This window comes from Rhipicephalus sanguineus, chromosome 3, assembly GCF_013339695.2.
Source record: "Rhipicephalus sanguineus isolate Rsan-2018 chromosome 3, BIME_Rsan_1.4, whole genome shotgun sequence".
Taxonomy (NCBI): Eukaryota; Metazoa; Arthropoda; class Arachnida; order Ixodida; family Ixodidae; genus Rhipicephalus; species Rhipicephalus sanguineus.
In genome coordinates, this window is record NC_051178.1 from 165416039 (window position 1) to 165439314 (window position 23276).

The following is a 23276-nucleotide window of genomic DNA, read 5'->3' on the forward strand; positions in this document are numbered from 1 at the left end:
TCTCCAGTTAAGGCAGGTTGTTTGCACTGTCACTCATGTCTGCACTGCTCTTTTATACTATACAATGCTGTCCTCACTTAGCTGTTCAGCATGTATGATTTAGTGCACACTGGGGACGTTCATGTGGTGACTAGGCATGATTTTCATTCTTTCATTACATTTAGCACTGGTTGACTTCGCATTGTGGAAGAGTAGCCACAGGTAAATGAAAGACTGCTTTGCTATGTAAACTTTTGTGGTGTAGAACACTTTAGTATGGATGCCGAGTTGGTCGCTATTCTCTGCTTCGTGCTCTCACTTAATGCAGTTACTCAGTTGGAATGACGTGTCACTGCTGAGCTTGAGGTCACAAACTCTTTTTCATAGCCACTGTGGAGCTATGCTGTCTAGGGAAAGGACACAGAAGATTCCACGTACCAAAATTTGTGTGCGCACTAACTCCAAAATGGTTGAAATTATTCCCCAGTCTTCCACTGTGATGCTACTGATTGCAAAGTGTCCCTTTAGTATGTAAAATCATTCAATTGATCAGTCCTTATGGTGCATGCTATTGGTCTCCAAGCTCAACTCTTGCTTGCTGCTAAAGAAGTCCTTTCATGGTCTGTGGAGCTCAAGTACTTTGTCGGATGACAAGATCAAAGAACATTTCTCATATATTTGTTTCTTGTGCGTGTGAGTGTGTGTGTGTGTGTGTGTTTTTGTTTTTGGCACTAGGCCGCTCTACACCTTGCTGCCTTTTGTTCCTACTGCCCAATCCTGGGACTAACCACTTACTGCATGTCCTTCCCCATGCTTCTCTTTTTTTTTCTCTCTCTCTCTGCCCCGTGTCCATTCTCAGAACCACCTATGGAATGAAGGCAAAGACAGACTGAAGAATGCCCTGTCTCCTGGAAGCAGCCCAGCACGAAGTCCATCTCCGTCCTACTTGGACGAGCATATGGGCTCACCCCCTGCCAAGACAGTGCGCCTCGGCAAGGGCGCAACCGCCTTCTGTCACGACTTCTCGGAAGATGAGGAAGAGGAGGAGGAGGAAGACGAACCAGAACGGCACGCCGACGAGACAAGAGACTTGGCTGCACTTATTAGAGCTTAGGAGTTTTGTCATTTTATCAACAGACCAATTGGAGGGTATTTTTTTGGAAAGGGAGGGAGGGAGGGGGGGGCGTTTTGCGCCATTGACGACTTTCCTTGCACCGGCAATCTGTGCCTGCTGGCAGAGCAGGATGCGTGTTGTGAATTGGAGGCTGGCACAGGCGGCCCCTTCTTGTCTGGAGAAGAAGGTGCGCGCTAAAGCAGAAGCCCTGCTAAAGTGCACGCTCGTTTTTTTGTCTTCCTGCTGAGTGCCAGTGAAGTGAGCTTTTACCACTGCCCATTGTCCCTCTTGTAGTACGGAAGTGGGTACCATGTACTACTCTTCTCATTTCGCGATTCTGGAAATGAAAATTGTCAGCGGGCACGTACCATATTTATGGGCTGAATGAGGAATGTAGGCTAGTAAAAAAAAAGTGTATTGAGGAGGCAGGCAGAGTATTTTGACAACTGACCTTGCTGTCGATGTGTGGGTGTGCTAAAATTTTATTTCATCTTTCTCTTTTTGCACACACAGAATGTACGTTCATTTTCCCCCAAAAAATCTTAGTTTGTTAATATGTTGACAAGTTGCAGTGCTTCAGCCAATGTCCATTGTATTTATGCTTCTGGCTGTATGGCTGCTGTAGCCATTTGAGGTATGCTACAAAAGAGCTGCTCCTGTGTTACATTGCCTCTGGTTCGTTGAACTGTGAGTCACCTGTGTGTTCATGGTCTGCATGCACTATTTATGTTTGCCTGTGTGTGAAAAAGGCTTGTTATAAACGAGACACTGTTTATTAGGTCTTACTTTCTTTTTAGCTCTTCAGTTATGAGATATATATGTATATGTGCAAAGTTTTGTTGAATTGCATTTTTTTTGATTCCATGTTCGTGAATTTACTAGGCATGTTAGCTTTGTATTTAAGAAATCTACATGGCACTCCTTACTTCATGTTTTCTTGAAAGATGTCTCGAATGATGAGTGGAAAGGCATACGTTGAGGCCTTTTATGCTATGTGCCTGATGCTGACTACTTGGGATTGCCGTGTGAAAGGTGCTGTGCTTCTAAGGAATGTAAGCTAGATGCAAGGCTGCAGATTCAGTCTTGGGCTGCTTCAGTTCTTTCTTTTTCTCTCTGGACAAAAAGTAAACATATAAGCTTAGATTGAGCTTCTCATGAAGGAATCTGGTGCGATTAAAACTAATTGTGGCCTGTTAGAGTATGTCTTGTAGCCTGACAATTACCTGCCATGGTTGTTCAGTGGCTGACATGTTGCACTGTTGAGCACAAGGATGCAGTTTCAATATTTGTCTGCCTTGGTGGCCACACTTAGGAAGAATGCAAAAAATGCTCGTGTGCCGTGCTTTGTGTGCACATTAAATAACACTTTCCAAAGTGTTTTTCACCAATCCTCATTGATAGGGTTCTGCATTTTTGGAATAATCCTATAGTATTTGAAAAACACTCACTGGTAAAAAAAGCAAATTTATGATTTCGGTTTATTCAAGTAACTCTTGTGAGTTTTGGTGCTCTGAGTTGTGACCATAAGACAATTCCATGACTGCATTCACAGTAAAAGAGCCAGAAGCTAAAAACCTCCATTGTAACAGCAAACTTTTAGCATGGTCTGTTAATTAAGCAGAAGTTCCTAAAAGGAAATACAAGTTGTCTGCATTAATTGAGACCTAAAAGCTTGGTCTACTCTTCAGCATCATGTACTGTCTTGCTGTGTGCCTGCAGGTGCCATTTAGTTGACTGAATTACGCATCTGTATCGACATTCGTGCAGGCGTCCATTGCTTGCTGGACATGGTAATGAGAAAGCACAGGGAAGTATTTAATAGGTCACTGCACCTCTACTGCTTTTGATGTAAAGTGGAGCTGTGAAATATTGTAGTAAAATATTACAGCAGAGCTGTTATGGTCGAGGTTTGCCATGTGTCGTAGAGAGAAAGTTATCGGGAACAGGCACGCGCTCAATCACTGCTCGAGCACTCGGTACAGATGGTCAATGAGAGAAGCTGAAACGTGCGTCCCCTAATTGGTGTTTGCCGCCCGTGTGTTCCCTTAATTTTTAGTGGACCATTGTGGTGATTAGTGGGATTTGCACAATTTCTGTGGTAAATATGTGCTATAGGAGAGAGCAAGCATATCCACGTATAATATAGTATAGTATAGTATAGTATAGCAAGGGGCGGGAAAGAGACAACTGAGAGGGTAAAAGCCTAGCCAAGCCAGGACCAGCTAGGCACCCTTCAGCCATGCTGTTATACAGCCTTGCGCGACTTAGTGCAAGCTGCGTTAACTTTTCCTAACAACTTCAACTACTGTACCACAGGGAATTGTGGTACAGTTGAAACCCGCAATAACGAAATCGCCGGGGAGAGCACAAAATTTCGCTCTTGAGGGAATTTCGTTGGTGTGAGAATGTGGTAGAAAAGTCATGCAATTTACAAAAAAAAACACATTTTATTTCCGAAAGTCAGAAAGTTTGCTTTGGCGGGCCTTATCATGCAGCAATTTCATGCCTCTCGATCGGGAATCTCGTTTGTCACGGCACAAAGTTCGCCTCATGCACTGGTCAGTGGCGGCGGCACCGCGCTGTAACCGGTACCGTCATCAAGTGCGCCTATATACAGGCGAACCTTCTTCCGGCTCCGCTGAATCAGCGCAGAATCGTGGACAGCGAGCTGCACGCGACGCCCAATTCTTCGGCAATGTCCATTTTTTTCCTGCCCTTTCCCACCTCACTGACGATTGCAGCCTTATCTTCCAGCGTGATGAACTTCCGCTTTTTCGTTGGAGGCGGCATCTTCGCAGGCAGCGAAATCGAACAAAGCCGACAAAGCCAAGAACGAAGCCGAAAGGACAAAGCAGACAAAGCCGAGCACAGCCAAGACAACGAATGAAACTCCATGAGGAATGTGGATTTGGCTACGTAGTCCGCGATAACGAGCAGGTGTCTCGGCAAGCCATCATCATCAACATTGTCTCCATCTTTAAGTTTTTTTGTAAACAATGATGGCGGCTGCTTCTCAAGTGCGCTGTAGCGATAGTTTTGCACAATTTAGGTGCAGCATGAATGCATGTCAGCAGTGTTCGAATGTAGTTAACGTTGCGAGAGTAGATTATTTGTGCAGTCGTGTTTCAAAAATTTCGTTAATGAGAGACTGCGGTATGAATATCTTTCGTAGTCGCGAGTTACGAAATGCATTGGCTCCTATGGGCGTTCGCCGGTGCTCCGAAAATATTTTGTTGCGGTGAGAATTTCGTTCCCTCGGGATTTCGTTATCGCGGGTTTCGACTGTACTGTGTTGAGAATTTGAGTCAAAATGTTGAGGTGGGAATGCCAGCAGTACGTAACCAACATAAATATTTGCTTTCGGCCTTCACAACGTTGCAACACTACCTTGATGGCAAGAGAGTTGGTGCATACCGTTGAATTGTCGAGCTCTAGTTTTCTGTGTATGCATTACCAAGAATGGCCTGCCTTTTCAGGTACTGCACCTGGGTTTACTTGCCCTTTATGCAAAGCTTTGGAAGGGTGTTCCTGATGTCGTAAACCATTCCATAATTTGTAAAAATTATAGGGCAGTGACAGGTTCAAACAGTGGTAAATGCGAATGCACATATTACAGTAGGTTGGAATAGATTTGAGTGTAAATGGATGAGACACAAGCTCACCACTGCTTCTTCTGTCTCATCCATTTGCCAACTTGTTGTTGTTGGATCAACTTGCCCAACAAAGCATTTTTATTAAGTAAAAATACAGTAGGTTGCAGCAGTGGTGCAAATGTTCGCTCTAATTAGGAAAAGTTCCTGCTGTATGCTGTTTTTTTTTTACAGCTAAGCTATATATGGCTAGGCGAAACCAAAACTCGTTTGTCCTATGTGCGCAAAAATTGGGGGACGCTTAAGCTTCGCCATTAAGAGTTGAACGCGATAGCGATATCCTGCCCCTAGTGCGCACTTCGAACACTACGAGTGCTTAACAGAATGCGCGCAATAAGATGTGTGCCTTGTGTAATGGGCAGCATGCTTTAAACCAGGAGCAATTATGCGCGAGAAACTTTTTCGAAGTTGCGAGGCACCCACTACGTGGTCCTAAAGGAATACGCGCAGTAATGTGTGTGCCTTTTGTAATGGGTGGCTGCCTTTAAACCACCAAGTCGATATGATATTGACATGATATGACGCCAATGTACGCAATGTACGCTTGTACCACGCAATATTACTGCGATATTACATCTCGTACTGTGACACCTGTATACAGGACGCGTATTTTTGGGAAGCATGAAAGTTACTTTCAGTGCAGCTTCAAGCAGAGGCGTGGCTGTGTGGTAGAACACCTGCTTGCGACGCAGACGGCCTGGGTTCGATTCTCACTCGGACCCAACATTTTTATTATTTATTTTATTTGCAGCTTTTTCGATTTTTCGGTCACAGACAAGATGATGACTTTTCGCTCACAACCAACGGCGCCGACGCCGACGGCGGAATTTCTGCGATACGAGCTCTTTAACGCTATCGCGTTAAAAACACCTAGCACGTAACTGCCACAGAAGTTGGGCAAGCCCCTTTGCTCACCACTGAAGTTGAAGAAGTCATCCAGGGCAAAATGTACATGCCAAAAAGATTGGTCAAATCCCACTGCTTACTACTGCTCCGCTAAAAATTAAGAAGGGAACACACAGTTGGCAAACACTGGTTAAGATTTCTGGACAGACGTAACCAATAATTGAGAAAGGCTTTAATGAGCCGTTGGGATCAACCCAGTGATAAACACTGGGGCCGCATGTTTAAGCTTCACTGGCTAAACATCTGTACAGAGTGCTTGAGGAGGTGATTTTTTGTTTTTGCTGTGTTTTTTATTATTATGGGTACTAAAGGCAAAATGTGAGCATATCTCGATAAACTCAAACTTTTGCAAACCAAAAAAAAAAAAAAAAATCTCCAGTTTTGCCCACAAACCAATTCCAAAAATGCGGAACTCCACTTATAGTCCACCGCATAGTTTCATGACGTTAAGCCCTACATTTAAGTTTCTTAATATTTTAGTGTAAAAAAGTGTGGATAATGGGTCACACGCACAGCACTTTACTATACAGAGGGATGGTTGAGTGCAAATGATGATGGTTGCTGAATGCTCAATTAGAGTATCTCTACTGAAGTGTCTTCTCTCCTTATTTACAGTTCTACGAGAGCCCTTAGCTCAAATTTTAGTTCGAATGCTGTAACATTCAGGCCTGTTTTTAAGTTTCGCGTGTGCACAGCTTGAGAATGCCACAGAGTTTTGCTTGAGTATTGCAAAAAAGCTTATGTGTAGTTTGGTTTGTCATAATACACAAATATGTGTAATACGCGCACGAGCCAAATGGCGGTTATTCTGACTGACTCTTAAAAGGCTTCATTCTTTTTAATGAAGTCGGGCAATGATTTGGCTGCATTGGTCTTAGGCATGTTTGCATGCTTCGCACTGCCTGTTCGTTTTTTTTTTTAAGTGTTGACTCTAGTGAACTACTGTATGCATAGCTTTGCTGTCTTTTTACATTTTTAGGCTCTTTTTTTTGTTAGCTACAGTAGTTGCATGTTCATGCAGTTGCGAACAGTGTGCCTTCAGAAAACAATATGACTGCATAGTGTCACATTGTTTCCAGCTATTCTGGCAGAATATATCTTCACAAGTACAATGTCTGCATTTGTGTATGTTCACTTTCTGTAATTTGTGTCTGTCATTCTGTGACGCATGTAAGCTTTGAGTGCAATAGTCTCTTGGGCAAGCCAGTACTGACACTGTAAATCTTAGTTCTCTGTAGGCTATGCATACACGACTTGGCGAGGCATCTTTGTAAAGTTATTGCAGCACATTTTGTGACGAAGGCTTTGTTTGTGATGCATTTTAGTACACAGCTCTATTGTGCACATGTGCGCAATATTTAGTCACAACAGCTATTTATATTTGGGGCATTGGATGTGGTTGAGATTCCTTATATGTTTCCGTTTTTTTTTTGTTGCTTCAGAAATTCCCTTCAGATTGTTTTACCAAGAGGTGTCTTGTGCAACAAGACTTGAAATTGGAATTGCTGCTAAATTCCTATGTTTTGAATTAGAAATAAAAAGTGTTGCGGAAAATGCATTGCACGTCACATACATTTTTATTCATCATCACACGCAAGTAAAGAGACATACATCATATGGTATTAGTAGTCATTCATCGTATATGTTGACACAGAAACAGAACGAAACATCCGCAATTCTGAACAAACACAGAAACATAGAAGAAATCAAATGCTTGGCTATCTGCCAAGCTGCAGTGTAAGCTGCTCTCAACGACGTTGGACACAACCATCTAAGAAGACAGAGAATTACACATTTGTAATGTTTATGAGGATATATTATGGGCAGGCATGCATGTTAACTAGATCAGGTATCATATCCACACATTTCGTTTGCACTGTTCTACATTTGGTCTTTGAATGTTGTCCATATGCCTATATTCATTTGCCTTGTGCACTAAAAGTAGAGACTTGATGTCTGTGCTGCTTCAGCAAAGGAGGCATCGTGAAGTGTAGACCTCAACTGTCTAGGGGATCAGGCCTGTGTAGTGTGCACATGTGATACAGAGCCACGTAAATTTGAAAGGATGAGGATACAAATATGCCTTTTTACAAATGTGCTACTGAGGCTTATCTGCTTGTGCAACTGGTATGTTAGCATACATGCTTGCTTGGGAAAACATGAATTGCATGGTTGCATATACTGTACACATGCATTGCTTTTCGATGGGCCAAGTTTGCATCTTTTGTATATTTTCTCTTTCATAGAAATTTATGTAGCTCTATACACTCTGTGGATTTCCAACAACACATGTAGTGTAAAAAGTACATACACACGTATTTATATATGTATATAGGCATAAAAAACAGCAAATAGAAAACACACATGCAGTTTCACACAAGGTCTGTACTATGGATGCTTTCTCAACAGGTCTGCGCTGCACCATAAGGATATAGGTTGCCGGAGTTCAAAATGGAGCACAGTTCAGGATTACATCATGCCTATATTAGTATTTACAAGAGTCGCACTGCTCTCGGTACAAATGTTCAGTAGGTTATCTGTTTTTGCATTGTTAAAGACTAGACATAGTTCACCTAGTGCAGAAATATTCGCACATCTAACACACGCCTCAACAAGGTCATCTTGATTTAATGGCAATGGTTTAATGTGGCTTACCGAGATTTTTTTTTTTTCTAAGCCTTGGGAAGGGATGTATAGAGATACGTGCATGTGCTCAAAGCTGTATCTTGCAGCAGCGATATCGTCTTGCCACATATGACAAAGAAGAAAACACTATGGACTTACGAAGTGTTACGTCTTGTATATATATATTTTTTTCATTTGTATTTTCCTGAATTGAAGCGGCGTTCTCCGATAATCACTGCCCGCATGCGGTTGGTTCATCGGTATTGCTTCGCTTGGTGAAAAAGAAAGGGTTTATTAAATGGCGTAGTTCTACAATATTAATGGACTAATATTAGAGCTAATTCATGCATCAACGGTGCCTTTTTTATTGCAAGAGGGAAGAAAATAAGTACTGTAATGCGGCCGCTTACTTCCTGCGAAGTCCACGGGTTTTGCCTTTCATTTGCCCAGCGCACGTTAACCGTCGTAGTTCTAACTTGCCTTCTGAGCTTAACGATCAGTATAGAACTTGCTGAAATGACAGCATGAAGAGGTGCGTCGTACAACGAGGTTGTTAAGTGAAAGGTACCACCGTTTGTGCTGTGATAGTAAGTGACTTCAGGATAAGTACTTCACATCATGGGCGGCTTGTTTTCAAAGGGGTCTTTTCTCTCCATTTCTATCGATACGATATCCGTTGCGCCGTGTAGGCGACGTTTGTGATAATGTCAACCGGGCGGCGCGCGAGCAGAGTAGGAGTGGCGAAAAGATTTGGAAAAATCATTACGAAATACAGCCCCTGATGGCATCTTCAGTTTTGATGGCGATGACATGCAAGTTCTAAACTGCGAAAACAAGTCCGAGCCTCTGTTTCCCAACAATGTATTTTGTAAAACCAAATGCATATGCGCTGAACGAAAGTTATTACCGATCTCTTCGAGATCTGTTTGCAAATGGGTTCATTTCTTGCGCGTTAAGTTTTAGCCCTTCAGTATTCAGAACTTATCAGCATGTGGACTACCACAGCTGCACCATGGGTAGAATGAATGATGCAGACGTCGTCGACAGTATACATAGCTTGAGTTAATGCCACAAATAATTTTTTTATGTCGTTGGAGGTATCACCAATAGGGCTTTTAAAACTGATCTCTTGCACAATATTTTCTTAACATTTCGCATACACAGACGTATCCACAAAGCCTCATTTTGCGATCGTATGCGGTGAGGGCTTCACGCGTTTGTGACATAGTGCACCAACAAAGATTGTGCCCGTACCACCCCGGCATTTGCAGGGGTATCGTCTTCGTAACGATTTTAGAGCGTGTACAGGCGGTATCGAGAAGATAATTCCAGGTGAGTGCTCGCATATTCCCTTCGACCTTGGACAAACATTTTCGCCAATATTTATTTGCCCGTATCGGTTAATCGGACAATAAATCAACTGTATTTTGGGCCAGTGACCGGTCATGGAATCGAACCCGCGACCAGACGGTGCTAAGGTTCACATATGTACACCAAGACTTGTGAGCTATTCAACTGTTAGCATGGGCGCGGAGGAGGTGTACAGGCGCCTTGCGTTTGCTAGAGAGCGGTGCGAAGATTTCGTTTATCACATAACGGACGACACGAGAGGCACCGATGCATCATCGCTCCATTACGCACAAAGCTTTGACGTATAGAGCTCGAGAACGCGTGATCTTCTGTTTGCAATTTCGGAAGAGGTGTCTCTGTGAGTGCGCATCGCGTGCCTCTTGTTCATTTGAAGTGAAACGCACTGCACTGATGACAGAAAAGCGCGCCAGGAGGACACACACGACATACGTGGACAAGCGCTTATCCACACACGTCGCGTGCGCCTTTTCTGTGCGTTCTTGACGTTCAGCAACGCGTTTCAACTCAACGCGCACTGCCAACTAGATCCAATTAACCTTTAGCCCTACCATTTAGCTTCAACCGCGCTGTGTTCTTGCGCTGCTATTACTAGCTTCAGCGAAGAGTTGCACAGCGCATGGTCAGAATATCAGCCGGCAATCGATACGCATCCCGACGTGTAGAGGGCTGTCAGGGGGCGTTTAATTCAGCGCTGGATTCATTGTTAATGAGGAAGACGGCTATGTGAACGGAACGGACCAAAGCTCAAAGAAGTTAAAAGCGTGGATGTTCTCGCGTTGGCTATTTTCCTTGGAAATACACGTTCCTCTGCCGTAGCACTGTCGTCGTAGGTCGTTAAATGAAGATTCAGTAAGAGCGAGCGAGGAAAATTGTACAACGGCGCATTTGATGCAGTCAGCATGCTTGCTAAGTTGGACCTATGTACTTCGGGGTACGGCGAAACTTCTTCACTAGTGCATTCGTACGCAGGGCCTATAGACTTGCAGGTGTTCCAGTGTAGCCTGAGTAACTTGCGTACGCTACTTTGCAAATTCTTGGTTACCCGCCGGGGTGGTCAGTGGCTACAGCATTGCGATTCTGGGCGCAAGGTCGTGGGTTCGTTTCCTGGCCGCATTTTTTCCAAAGCCCTCCGCCACGGTGTCCCTTATAACTCACTGCGCAGTTAGGGGTCGTTGTACGTCCTAATTTCTTGTATATTTTGCATGCTGTACGAAAAACTGACCGTGGATTTGATTGACCAATCCAAGGTCGTGAAATTTCCATCAGCTCACGAAAAAGGCCTAGCTCGGACTTGTTTTCTTGCGGAAAAGGTCCGTGACAGAAATTACTCTTTTGCCGATATAAGCATATTGTCGCGCTTCGCTCACGACTGGCAGTTTTTTGCACTACCGGAATGCGTCTCCGTGCTGGAAGACCAAGTCCAACATTGTTGCCTTAGTCTTAGCCCGAGGTCTCAGCTGGCCTCTTATTGCGTTTTTGAAAAGGAGCTCTCCAATTTCCTAGAAGCATTTCCGTCGGAAGACACCGACTTGCGCATTTTCACGGATACGTACGCGATAGTTTCAGTAATAAACTTAAAGCAAAGCGAAGACTTCAGTTGCAGGATTCCTCCTGTGTGCGTTTGTTACTTTACGTCTTATTTCAATGCGTTATCTTGAAATACTTCCCGTCAACTTGCACCTTGTCACTGCTAGTACACACGTTTGACTGACACCAATCGGGTGCTCTCTCGAAATGTATGTGGCGCGCTCATTGTACGCCATGTGCGTGTCAGCGGTTAATTTATCTTCTTATAGCGTGTTTACAATTGCGACAGTGAAATGAAAGATGCAGCGAAAGATACGAACGCACTATCGTGCCTTTTGGACAACTCTGGTAGGCATACAGTAGGCCCCGTTATAGCGAATCAACCGGGATTATTATTGTAATCTAGATATCTTAACTACTGGTGGACTCAAGGCCAGCATCGCTTCAGTATTTAGCGATTTATCATGTCGCCAATTACCCAAGCCTACAAGCATGTATCGGTGAGCTGCGTGCATTGACGAGGATTGGGAGCGTCCAGACCGGAAGCAATATATAGAGCCGGCAGCCAAGGTTGGAAGTTTGCGCACAAAGCCGTTGCTACAAGACATGAACCGTCCGTACTCCGCGAACTAAGCTTTGATTGCAGCCTATGGCGCCAGCTTTAGTATGATGTGCGTTTCTGCAGCAAGATGGCATCGGAGATTCTACGTCATTTTTGCCTTTCAAAGCATATACTGTAAGAATATCATTTGAACGGATGCCTAGGGTTTCTTCGCTATATCCGGTGTTACGCCATAACGGGGTCCTACTGCATATTCGGTGTGCACGATCCTCAAGATCCCACACAAATGGAGAGGGACGAAAGCCCCGTAATGATTGATATATTGCAGCTGGAACAAACTGGTCGAAAAGGGCGCGCGCCTACGAGCTGGCAGCAGCGTCGGCTTGGGTTCGAGGAGGAGCCGCCGCGGCGGTGTTACAGTCCGCACCCTCCTGGCAGAGCTTGGACAGCTTTCGGCACGTGAGTGGTCCTAGCTTGCGCGCCGTGGCGTACAGCTTGTCGGTGGCCCATGCGGCCGGGATGCAGGGGCAGTTCGCGGGTCCCGACCAGTCGAGGCCGAGCTTTTGCAGCAGCTGGCAGAAGTCCACGTTCTTGAGCGCGTTTGACTGCACTTCGCTGAACGCCACGATGGGCACACTCTGGCCAAGTAGCGTGTAGTGCAGCGCCACGGGCTCGGCGTCATCCAAGGGTCGGTTTTCTGCAACGTTCCAACAAGGAAACTAGCTTCAGGGTAACTGGTGCGGCTGATTCCGTCCGGCTTAACGCCGGTAGCACATGTGAGCATTGGTTTATCGCTCAGTGAACCTGCATTTAACCCCGTAATGTGCAAAAGTTAAGTATTGCTCCGTCAAGGCAAATTTAGGCTAATTGGCTAATTTTTCTCATGTGTTTTTTATGAATAACAAAAAAAAAACGCATAAAAAAGTCGTCACTGGGATAACGTCTTACGATCTGTCTGACGATCTGTCTGATGAATCATGCTGAGGGTGACAGGCCCTCGGCGACTGCATTTGCCTCCTCCTCGTCACACTCGTCTTTCCTCTTGTCGCGGAGTAAGGTGTTAACCACGATCCAGAACCGACTAGTAGACCAATGAAGCCAAAACTGCCTCCGACGCTATCGACGTTTTTCATGTGCCATTGAGGCACAGTCTGAAGTGAATAACTCGAAATGTTTCGTGAAAACAGCGTCCACAATACGCTTCCATACAGTCATTTTAGTATTGTACAGCATTACGAAGATGCAGTTCATTCACGGTAATCTTAGTACGCTAGCTCTTAGCTCGGCATCTCTACAGGAACAAACCCCACATTAAAGCTACACTAATCGCCATAACTGTTCGCGGCACGATTTAATAAAGAACAACAAATAACGAGGTCATGGTGTCTTATCTTATCTTTTGCGACCTTTCGGCAGCTGCAAACTTAGACATACTAAAAGAACTCGGACTATAAGCACACCTGGAATACGCACAATCAACGGCGACATGCGTTAACAGGTTTTTTTTTGTTTATTTTATTACCTTTCCACGTTTCCAGCGCGAGCAAGCAAATGCATGTAGCTTATGCCGAACCATCACTACAACCTAGCCCAGCTAGTAGCCTTATAGCCTGGAAATGTATGGGCATCGTCAAGATCCGAAAGTGCATCAGCGCACTTTGCTTTTGGCTACAAAACGTGTCCCCCCTCCCAACCGTGGCCGATGGCGGCAGCGCAGCGGGCTATGCAACGCAGATCATACGTATACATTCCAGCGGCCACTAAAAATAATTTCGCAATCCCCCGGCGGCTTAAGCTCCTCAGGACCTATCAATAAAGTTCTTGACTGACTGACTGACCACAGGCGTCACAGCTACCCAGTGATGTGGGCTAATGACGACCTAAAAGCTCAAGCTATTTGTAAATAAAGTGGCAGACGGCATAATACACATGTTCAAGCCCATTCAGAACACCATGACACGCCACTTGTGATAAGTAGCAGTGATGTATTGCTTACTTAGCTTGACGTAGCATACTTCCAAGAACTTTTTCTGAATCCACTGGAGCTGCTGTTCGAATCCCATGCCTTTAAGCTTTAGTACCAGGTCTGTGATCTCTGACCGCTCCTCGCTCTCCATGTCTTGAGTTTCCGGTTGTTCCTTAGGCTTTGAGGAATTTTCAAGAAACTAGAACAAAACGAAAATGAGTTAACATTCGAGTGTAATATGCTGACATGTCATAAAACCAGGTGTACTAGCTTCTTTTCTTACCTGTTTTTCCTTTTGTTCCAACCTTTCACATTGAGTGTTAGAGATGATGCGCTTGCACTTCAGTTGGTTCAGTATCTGGAAGCAAGATTCAACCAAATTGCTTAATTGGACAGATCCAGAATTAAAGTACATATTGGCTTTCGGAAGCTTTGCTTTGTATATACATTCAGTTGCTCGGAAGCACAACTCTGAACAAAAAAAAAAATAAGCTTGATGTCTCGATATTGTCCATCGTTGAGAGGTTGATCGCTGCCGTTTCGTCATTGTTTTACACCGCTTTCGGTTCAGGTGATTTCAAACGGGATGCCACGAGCGACGCTCGGAGCCACAAAGCGCTCACAACGTATGTTCAATACCTATCGTTTCTGCAAAACTAAATAACTGCACCCTCACTTTGAACAAGTAACAACAGCAACAACAACAACCTGGCTGGATGTCACCTGCTATGATCTAGCTCGAGCAAGGCGATGTTCTTTGTCCATGGTGACCCGCCTTTCACAGGAAATTGATTATTTATTTATTTATTGATTAAGCGAGAGAGAAAAGAGAGGGTTAGTCAGGGTGGTTAAGCGAGCGATATATACAATGGGGGAAGGAAAAGAGAAAAGAAAGACGGAAAGGAAGAGCGGAGACAAATATACCTATTGCCTTGACAGGCTAAACTGCGCACCTCAGCGACAGAAACAGCTAAAAATCATAAAGAAAAAAAAAGCAAAACCGCGAAACCGTGATGTACAGAAAAACAAATTAAAATAAGTTTTACGCCCCCCTCCCCTCCCCCGTTCACTGAATTATTTCAACCTCCTTTCCGTGTTCCCGTTTTGTGGCGAGTGGCAGGGTCACGACGTGCACCTCATTGATCGTTAACAGTTACACCGCTTCAAAGCGTTACCAACTCGCCCAGCTCGCGTTGTTCTGCAGCGTACCTCTCTCCGGGTGCGGCGCACGTCGTTCCGGCGCAGGTGCTCGACGATCTGGCCGACGGGGTCGCTATCGTACTCGAACTGCAGGAAGCACCAGTAGAGCGCGTTGTCGTCGCCCTCGTCGCTACAGTCGCTGCTGTCGCTGCTGTTGTCGTCGTCGTAGAAAGGCGGCACTACCAGCGGCTGGGTGCTTGAAGCCGAACCACTGCGCTGCATGCCCGGGATGTGCTCCGAGTACAGCTCCGGGTTGCGTCCGGCGAGCTTTAGATACCGATTCATCACGTAGCCCACCAGGTCTTCGTACAGCTGCAGCGTACAGGTGCGCGCGAGATTTACAGCCGCGTTACAACAAACTTCGTTACGTTGTCAGCTAGGCCATGCACTTAGGCTGTCTTTTATTATTATCATTACAGATTTATTGTTGTCTAGCTTGGCATTATCCTCTCGCCCGAAACACCGTAATACCTATGTCACACGGGCATTTTTGATCGCAGTCAGGGCCGATCCGGATCGGACTTCTAGATCGCGATCAACAAGTTGGTCGCTGTTGCACGGTACAGCCAAATCCGGATCGAGTTTGGCGCAGACGTCGGCCAAATCGCGGTCACGGAGCCATACCGCAGTGCGCAGATCGCTATCGTTGTGATCCCGATGGGGCCTGATTGCAGTTTAATGTGACCGTGTAGCAGCACCTGATCCTGATCGAGCGTAATCCGGATCGGCCCTGCTTGCGATCAAAAGTGCTTGTGCGACACCTCTATAAGTTTGCGTTCTTGCGGAGTAAGAGGGCCGCAGGTTTCAAGCAAACTCCTTGAGGGCACAGGTGGCAACAACTCAATTTAATGCAGTCGAGAGTTTTTGCTATGCAGTAATTTGTGTTCGAGAGTTTCGTTTTCCTAGTATTTGGTGATACCGGAATATTAAGCACTGACGAGTGTACTTTGGAGTTTTGCATTGGCAACATTTGAAAATATCCCCATCCAGAGTACGGGTTAACGCATCAACTGCCGTTTCAGTTACTGTGCATATGGTGTTACCGTAACATTCAAGTTATTTACTTGCAAGTTTATGGCGATAGTTCAATTACGAACGTATGGGCACCCGGCGCGAAATGTTTATGGGACGTGGGCTCCTCTGCAAATGAGGACTTCTGCTGTGTTATTGGATGACGCTTGTAAGTTAGTGGGTTACTGTGTAGGTCGCAAGAGCTATTACAGGCTCGAACATTTAATTGGAGACTATGTTTACAGACAAAGTGGGAATATAGCTTTCTCGAAAATTTCGCGACCCGTAAGCTTTTGTTGCAAGGTGTACGTGTAGAAAACTCCTGAATTATTGAGCATGATGATGTAATGGACTTATCACGTCGCCCGAAGCTTCACTCTCAATTTTATACACGCGGCTTGCACGTATGCACCGATGTCCTTGTTGCGGCGGCCGTATAAAATGCGAAATACTTATGCATCTTTACTTGCATGACTCTAAGAAAGATGTCTACACTTCTTGGCCTTCGCATCAATGCTGTAGCTACGAAACACAGCTTTACGAGGTAAGGTGAAAATGACGAGGATCATATAGGGCTTGTTTGTGAAATGTGATACACCGCCTGCGCCGCAAACGTAGCCCTGAATCACGCAAAATAGCGTGTGACGAACATGCTTTGTTTTTCGTGTTTCGTCACACTTATTCTAAAGTGGGAAAAAAGCTACCAAACTGTTAACTTTTGTATCCTCTGAAACATGCATTGTGGCACTCATTATAATAGTGAGGGAAAGTTACACATCATTAGCTTTTTTCTTCTGTAAAGCGTGCACCACGACACGTATTGTGTTGGGAAGCTACCCACTATTAGCTTTTTCTCCTGTAAAGCGTGCACTGCCACATGTTTTGGATTAGTGAGGGGAAGCTACCATTCCATTATGTTTTGTTTTTTGTAAAGCATGCACCGCCACACGTCTTGTATTAGTGAGGGGAAGCTACCACACTATTAGCTTTTGTCTCCTGCAAAGCGTGCACCGCCACACATCTTGTATTAGTGAGGGGAATCTACCACACCATAAGCTTTTGTCTTCTGTAAAGCGTGCACCTTCACACGTCCTGTATTCATGAGGGGAATCTACCACACCATAAGCTTTTGTCTTCTGTAAAGCGTGCACCTTCACACGTCCTGTATTCATGAGGGGAAGCTACCACGCTATTAGCTTTTGTCTCCTGCAAAGCGTGCACCGCCACACGTCTTGTATTAGTGAGGGGAATCAATCTACCACACCATTAGCTTTTGTCTCCTGTAAAGCGTGCACCTCCACACGTCTTGTATTAGTGAGGGCAAGCTACCACACTATTAGCTTTTGTTTCCTGTAAAGCGTGTACCGCCACACGTCTTGTATTAGTGAGAGGAAACTACCACACTATTAGCTTTTGTGTCCTGTAAAGCGTGCACCTCCACACGTCTTGTATTAGTGAGGGGAAGCTACCAAACCATTATCTTTTGTTTTTTGTAAAGCGTGCACCGCCACACGTCTTATATTAGTGAGGGGAAGCTACCACACTACCACACTATTAGCTTTTGTCTCCTGTAAAGCGTTCATTGCCACACGCCTTGTATTAGCAAGAAAAAGCTACCACACTATTAGCTTGTCTCCTGTACATCGTGCACCGCCACACGTCTTGTATTACTGAGGGGAAGCTACCACATAGTTAGCTTTTGTTTTCTGTAAAGCGTGCCCTGCCACATGAATTTGATTAGGGAAGGTAAGCTACCACACTATTAGCTTTTGACTCCTGTAAAGCGTGCACCGCCCCATGTTGTACATTAATGAACGGAAGCTACCACACTGTTAGCTTTTGTTTTTTCTTAAAGCGTGTACAGCCACACGTTGGCTATTTTTGAGAAGCTACCACAACGTTACTTTTTGTTCCCTGTAGAGCGTGCACTGCCACACATATTGAATTAGTGAGGAGGAGGTATCACATTGCTAGCTTTTGTTTTCTATAAAGCGTGCACCGCCACACGATATATATTAGTGAGGCGAAGCTACCACACTGTTAGTTTTTGTCTTCTGCAGAACGTGCGCCGCCGCACGTTGTGTATTAGTAAGGCGAAGCTACCACTCTTAACTTTTTTTCTCTTGTAAAGTGTGCACCGCCACACGTAGAGAGGGGAATCATTGGGCAAAACTGTCAAAAGCACTACTTTACTGGTTGTGAGGACATACCTCTGGTATTTCGGCTCCTTCATTCAAGATGTTGACGAAAGAGGACAGGATGTTCGGATGAAAGAGTGCTTCTGGACGCTTCAGGTCACCAGCAACGTGATGCATCATCGTGAAAACGCAGTCATTTACGAGGACACTGAAAAGAAAAGAAAGGGGATGAGGCGCGCGACGCAATGCTTTAGTTTTGATAGACTTTGGACATTCTACGGGCATATTTTGGAATTGATATATTATATGCGATGTAATGTAAATGCATCCACTATTAAATGCAATTCGCCCGAGCAAGATTTCAGATGCATCGTGATTTACCTGTTCTTTCGGTAATCCTTCAGTACTGCACCATATCTTTCCATTACTTCGACTGTTGCAAATCTGGAAGAAGAGAAAAAATGCAGCACTTCGTTGGTACGGTGGGCCGCTGCCTTGCGCAGCCCCAGCCTCGGCGACCAACTTTGGGCTGTCCAGCAGGCCCGCGAGGCGGCGGTGAGGCAAGGCCTCGACGTCCCCACGTGGGAGACCTAAAGCCCAGTCGGCGAAAGCTCTGCCGGACCATCAATAAAGTTGTTACCAACCAACCAAGTTGGTAACGCTTCGAAGAGTCTTAGACGTACTTAGGATTCACAAACTTCAGATGCGTGCACGGACGATGTAGTTAAATTTTGATTTAAAAAACTTGGTTTTTAGTCTAACCATTGAGAACGAGTATAGATGACAAGCCCCTCATCCTTACCACCACTCATCCCCGCTTTTTCTAACTATGACTAGCATATTTGCCTGTGTCAGTGCTCTTTCTGATCAAATGAACCAAATTAGCAAAACCGATTACAAGTCAAATAAACATATTTGTGTTTTGTTGATCTGCAACACTTTAAAAGCGCATTTTTATAGATACAGGTGTTGAACTAGGGTAGGGGAAAAAAAAACACCTGTAAGCAGTGATTACTTACAAGTGGCGATATGTGACATTGAACATACTTGAAAATATTGTTCGCATCCTCGCAATCGCCGTTAACTTGTGCTGACAAACTGTGGTCCTACAGTTACCTTACAATCTTAATTTTTCTTATAATTGTCTTTCGTTGTTCTCAGCACTTTTGTGTGTTTCAATCACGACAAGTATACGGTGTCATTTTGTGGAACAGGCGAACACCGCTGTTTTGTTCTTGAGACAATACGCTGCTACGTTTCTTACTCAGGTTCTCAAACGACCTTGTTGACTGTTGGTATAGCTTTTGTGGAAGAAAAAGAAGTGGAAGTGACACATACTGCGACAAATGTCCGAGGATGTCGATGTCCAGGCCACCCTCAGTCTTCTGGGCGTACTCCAGGATCAGCAGTAACAGATGATTGGTGATGATTAGGTCCACGAGTGCCTGTATTGGCATGGCGCTCCACTTGCGGATCAGCAGTAGCGGGATATTACGCAGGTCTTCCAGACGAGCCAGTGACACTGTGAGCAATCAGTAGTACTCGTTGTATTATGAGGAATGTCAAATTCAATTGATTGATGCTCGAATGTTTACGAGTGTTTGCGGAAGCGAGAAGCTTTTGCAGGTTATATGACGTTGCTTTCGAGAGAAAAAAAAAAGTAATCTACAGCCCTTGTTATTGGTAGTTTTTCTCACCGCAGAGTCGACGCATGTCGTCACCGACTCCCTTGCAGCGGCTGTTGTACGTTCCGATGGCGGCGATGAACTCGCGAAAAGCGCGTACCACAAGATGGTACCTGCAACGGAATGCAATGGCTGTTACGACGACGCCGGCTTGCGCGATGGCCAGCGCAATTGAAAAACAGCGAATATGCATTCCGTGTTAAGAAGCGCAAGAAAAGATGGAAGAAATTGCGAAAAAAAAAGCAAGATATTCTGAGGTTTAACGGTGCCAGAAACTTCGAAGGGATTACTATGTACGCCATATATACTTATTTATCCGTATTTAGTTTAGTCATGCAGTATATCTAAGTAGAGGAGCATAAATTGAAATAGGATGGTGACTAGGCGAGTTGGTTGAAATGCATGGTACTTGAACAGCGCAAAAGGCGGGGCCAAGAAAGAGAGCACACATATAGGTGTGTTCTGTTTCGTTGTTTCGTGATGTCATCTTTTGCGCTGTTCTTCAGGTACCGTGCATGAGTATTTCGGTACTTCGCCTCACAAAAGCTTGGCCACCGTGGCCAGCATCAAGCCCATGACCACAATCTCAGTGGCGCAACGTCATGACTGTAAAGTTACCACCGTAGTAAAGATGCAAAAATCGACACGCACCTCTTCTTGAGTAGCTTGGATCCTTCGGCCGACTGGTGCTGCGACATGTCTAGCTCCTGGCAGACCGCGATGGCCTCGAAGACGAGCAGACCGACCACCTCGATCGAGAGTACGGGCCTCACGTGGTGCAGGGAGAGGCCCAGCGCGGTGGCCAGTCCCGTGAAGTAGCCCACCACCCACAGAAAGTGGCAGCGGTCGACCAAGCTCGAGCCCTGCTCGTGGTTCACCCTCTGAGGAAACGAAGCGAAATGCACGCCGCGTGCTCGGAAACGCAGCAATCGTAGCGCGCGCAGGCTCACGCTCAGCGTTCGGCTCGTTCACTTTCATGTCTGTGAAAGTTGGGATAGTCGTACAGGATGGCACAGAAGTATACGGTCAGCTGGAAGGGTTTGCTAAATTTCCTTAGAGAGGAGGAGAAATAGATAGAGATGATATTTTATTTGAGGAAAATGAGGGGTCGCCCTGAGGTAACAGTACATTGGCCTGCTACTCTGATCAGCGGGAAGGGAGGGATGACAAATAGAGGTGTAAACATACGGAGTGAGGATGAGGACATAGGGAGTAATATGGTTTCTCAACAATGCTGCTGTAGTGTCGCTAGGCACACGCGAGATAGAGAGCTGAGAGTGTTTGAGTTGTCGTAGTTGATATCGAAGAAGAGGCCAAAGAATATGTTAGAGTAATTTTTTCACGTAATGCTTTTTTGATGGTCTCTTTTTGATGAGGCTTTTTTTCCGCTAGACACGTCATACGTTCGCATACTTGAACCCAAATTATCGAAGTTGTAGTATAAGTTATCTTCTTTAAGACTGGCAAATGATTATTCTTATTGTTTGCATGTGTATGTCTTTCAATGTGGCGCTTATGTTTACATGAGACCACACTGCGTGTATCTGCGTACGACTTACGTATATCAACGCATGACTTCAGATATGCTCGTTGGGTTCTCTCCAGGAGGTCAGCTTCGTTATCACAGTGTTTTTAGACGCATTTTCAGACTCGGCTCTCGCGGAGCGTAACATCATTTCTCTGGTAGCTAACTGCAGTGCTTAACGCAGCCAACGTTCTGCGTGTCGTTGCTAAGTGTTGTTGATGGTTGCGAAGCGTATTCACAAGTGCATGTACGAAAAAGAAAGTAACAGGGTTCCTTTGGCAAACGAAATAACAAGGTAAGGTAAGATACACAGAAGAATGGGTAGTCACTGTCTATGCTCACCATAAGCTCAATCACCAGGGGCCCATATCCGCTGTGCAGAAAGCTGATGGTGAAGTTCTGGAGCATGTTGCTGTTGGGAAGTAAAGCGGTGGAAGAAATATAATGCGCACGTGCGACACTGTGAGGAAGGAAGAAGCAATGAAGTAAGCGACAGGCACAGACAAGAAGACACGAGGACAAAACACGGATACAACGTGACAACCATCAGCAGCCCAAAGAAAGCTTGTTTTCGAAAGCGGAAATCCTATTATGCGTATGTGTTATGGAAACATTCGGCGGAAATGTCAAGAGCAGCTGCTAAGAAGCTCGGCATCGACCCTGTACTGATTACGTCTCGAAGCTCCCGTATAAGTTCTGTTCGCTTTTGTGTGTTTCGGATGCTTAGAGACAGCTTACTGAGTAGGTTATATACACGTTCTGAGACGTCAAAGAAGCTATAAAAATTTGCACGGATCTGCGTATCTGCTGTGTTGCCTTAGCGGCACTTGCTCGCAGCTGCCTTGTGCGTGCGAGTGAAACAGCTTTGAACAGGTGTACTAGTTATAAATTTATTTTGCTTCGCTAAACGAACGTTGTTGACGGCACCAGCGAGTATTTTTTTTTCTTCGTGCGTGTAACACCGAACTTTTTGTTCGTGTAATCGTGTCAACTATGTGAAGCGCGCCGTAACAGCTAAAGCGGCAAATTCTTCACACACGTCTATGCTGTTACTTGCTAGTTTCTTTGAAATGATCGTTTCACTAATCCGTTTTCTTTCATACTCTGACGAAAACATGTTACCAAATGTACCTTGATTTCCGCCACGTGTTTCTCGATGCATACACAGCTTGTGATGCACCGACGAACGATCAACTTTATCCTAAGGCCAGCTATTCGGCTCCTTTTGTCATTGTAGAGGTCGTCATATAAGGGCGTTTACCTAAGGGCGCACTGTGCGTTGCGCAAGGCAACAGCGAACCATAAGACAAATCAAAGGAACACCGCACAACGGAGTGCTTATGAAGTGCACGATGCTAGCCTATCTACACACCAGGACTAATAAACCTCAACCTAGAGCTCTTTATAACACGACATATTCACAGAGAGCGTTAGATAAAAAGGAGGAAGGCGAGGTAGACGTGCACAATAGGACAATCACGTGAACACTGTTCTTACGTAACTGACCAAAGTGGCTGCTTTCACGGTCATCACGGGCTTTTTCTGACTCGCCGTATAACTGGGGTCGCTTGTTTTGCTTTTATTTCGGGGCGGCAGAAAGACCAGATGCGTACTACTGAATGTTAGAACGCAGTACACAATTACGGCGTTCAGAATAGAGAATTACGTGTTCGCGAGAAGCGCCCTATTTTCCTCTCGTAGGGCTAACACAAGGACACCTTAAATGACACATCGTTCGTTCACGAAACGCTTAGCTAAGGTTCGTATTTCGAAAGTATATTACGAATACTTCTCTATTTTTGCGGACGGGTATGTAATCTTTACGAGTTCCGGAGCGATATTAGAAGAGCTTTGTCTTTTCTTTGAATTGCTCTTCCAGTCAGGAAAAATGAATTCTATTACAATCGTTTTCTTATTCTGTCTACTTGCTGTGTACTTCTCACAAAGAAATGGCGCTGCAGTGTTTCAACCGACATGTTATTTTTTTCTAATAATCTTAAGGTTGCTGTTTTATTCG

At 45.0% G+C, this 23276-nt stretch overlaps 2 protein-coding genes across 2 annotated transcripts in view; one reads left to right on the forward strand and one right to left on the reverse strand.

Annotated features, from left to right (window-relative positions):
* Positions 1-8014, forward strand: part of LOC119387641 (choline-phosphate cytidylyltransferase B) — a 31530-nt gene extending 23516 nt beyond the window's left edge. The window contains exon 8 of the mRNA XM_037655102.2: positions 839-8014. Coding sequence (XP_037511030.1) covers positions 839-1093 — 255 coding nt within the window. The 3' untranslated portion in view covers positions 1094-8014. The remainder of the gene's footprint in view (positions 1-838) is intronic.
* A 1558-nt stretch (positions 8015-9572) lies between these two features.
* LOC119386065 (protein timeless) overlaps positions 9573-23276 on the reverse strand; it is an 89698-nt gene continuing 75994 nt past the window's right edge. The window contains exons 12-21 of the mRNA XM_049413596.1: positions 21602-21671; positions 20386-20615; positions 19747-19847; positions 19388-19571; positions 18431-18493; positions 18122-18257; positions 14910-15212; positions 13984-14058; positions 13731-13899; positions 9573-12431 (exon numbers count right to left, since the gene is read on the reverse strand). Of these exons, the coding sequence (XP_049269553.1) occupies positions 12094-12431; positions 13731-13899; positions 13984-14058; positions 14910-15212; positions 18122-18257; positions 18431-18493; positions 19388-19571; positions 19747-19847; positions 20386-20615; positions 21602-21671 (1669 nt within the window). The 3' untranslated portion in view covers positions 9573-12093. The remainder of the gene's footprint in view (positions 12432-13730; positions 13900-13983; positions 14059-14909; positions 15213-18121; positions 18258-18430; positions 18494-19387; positions 19572-19746; positions 19848-20385; positions 20616-21601; positions 21672-23276) is intronic.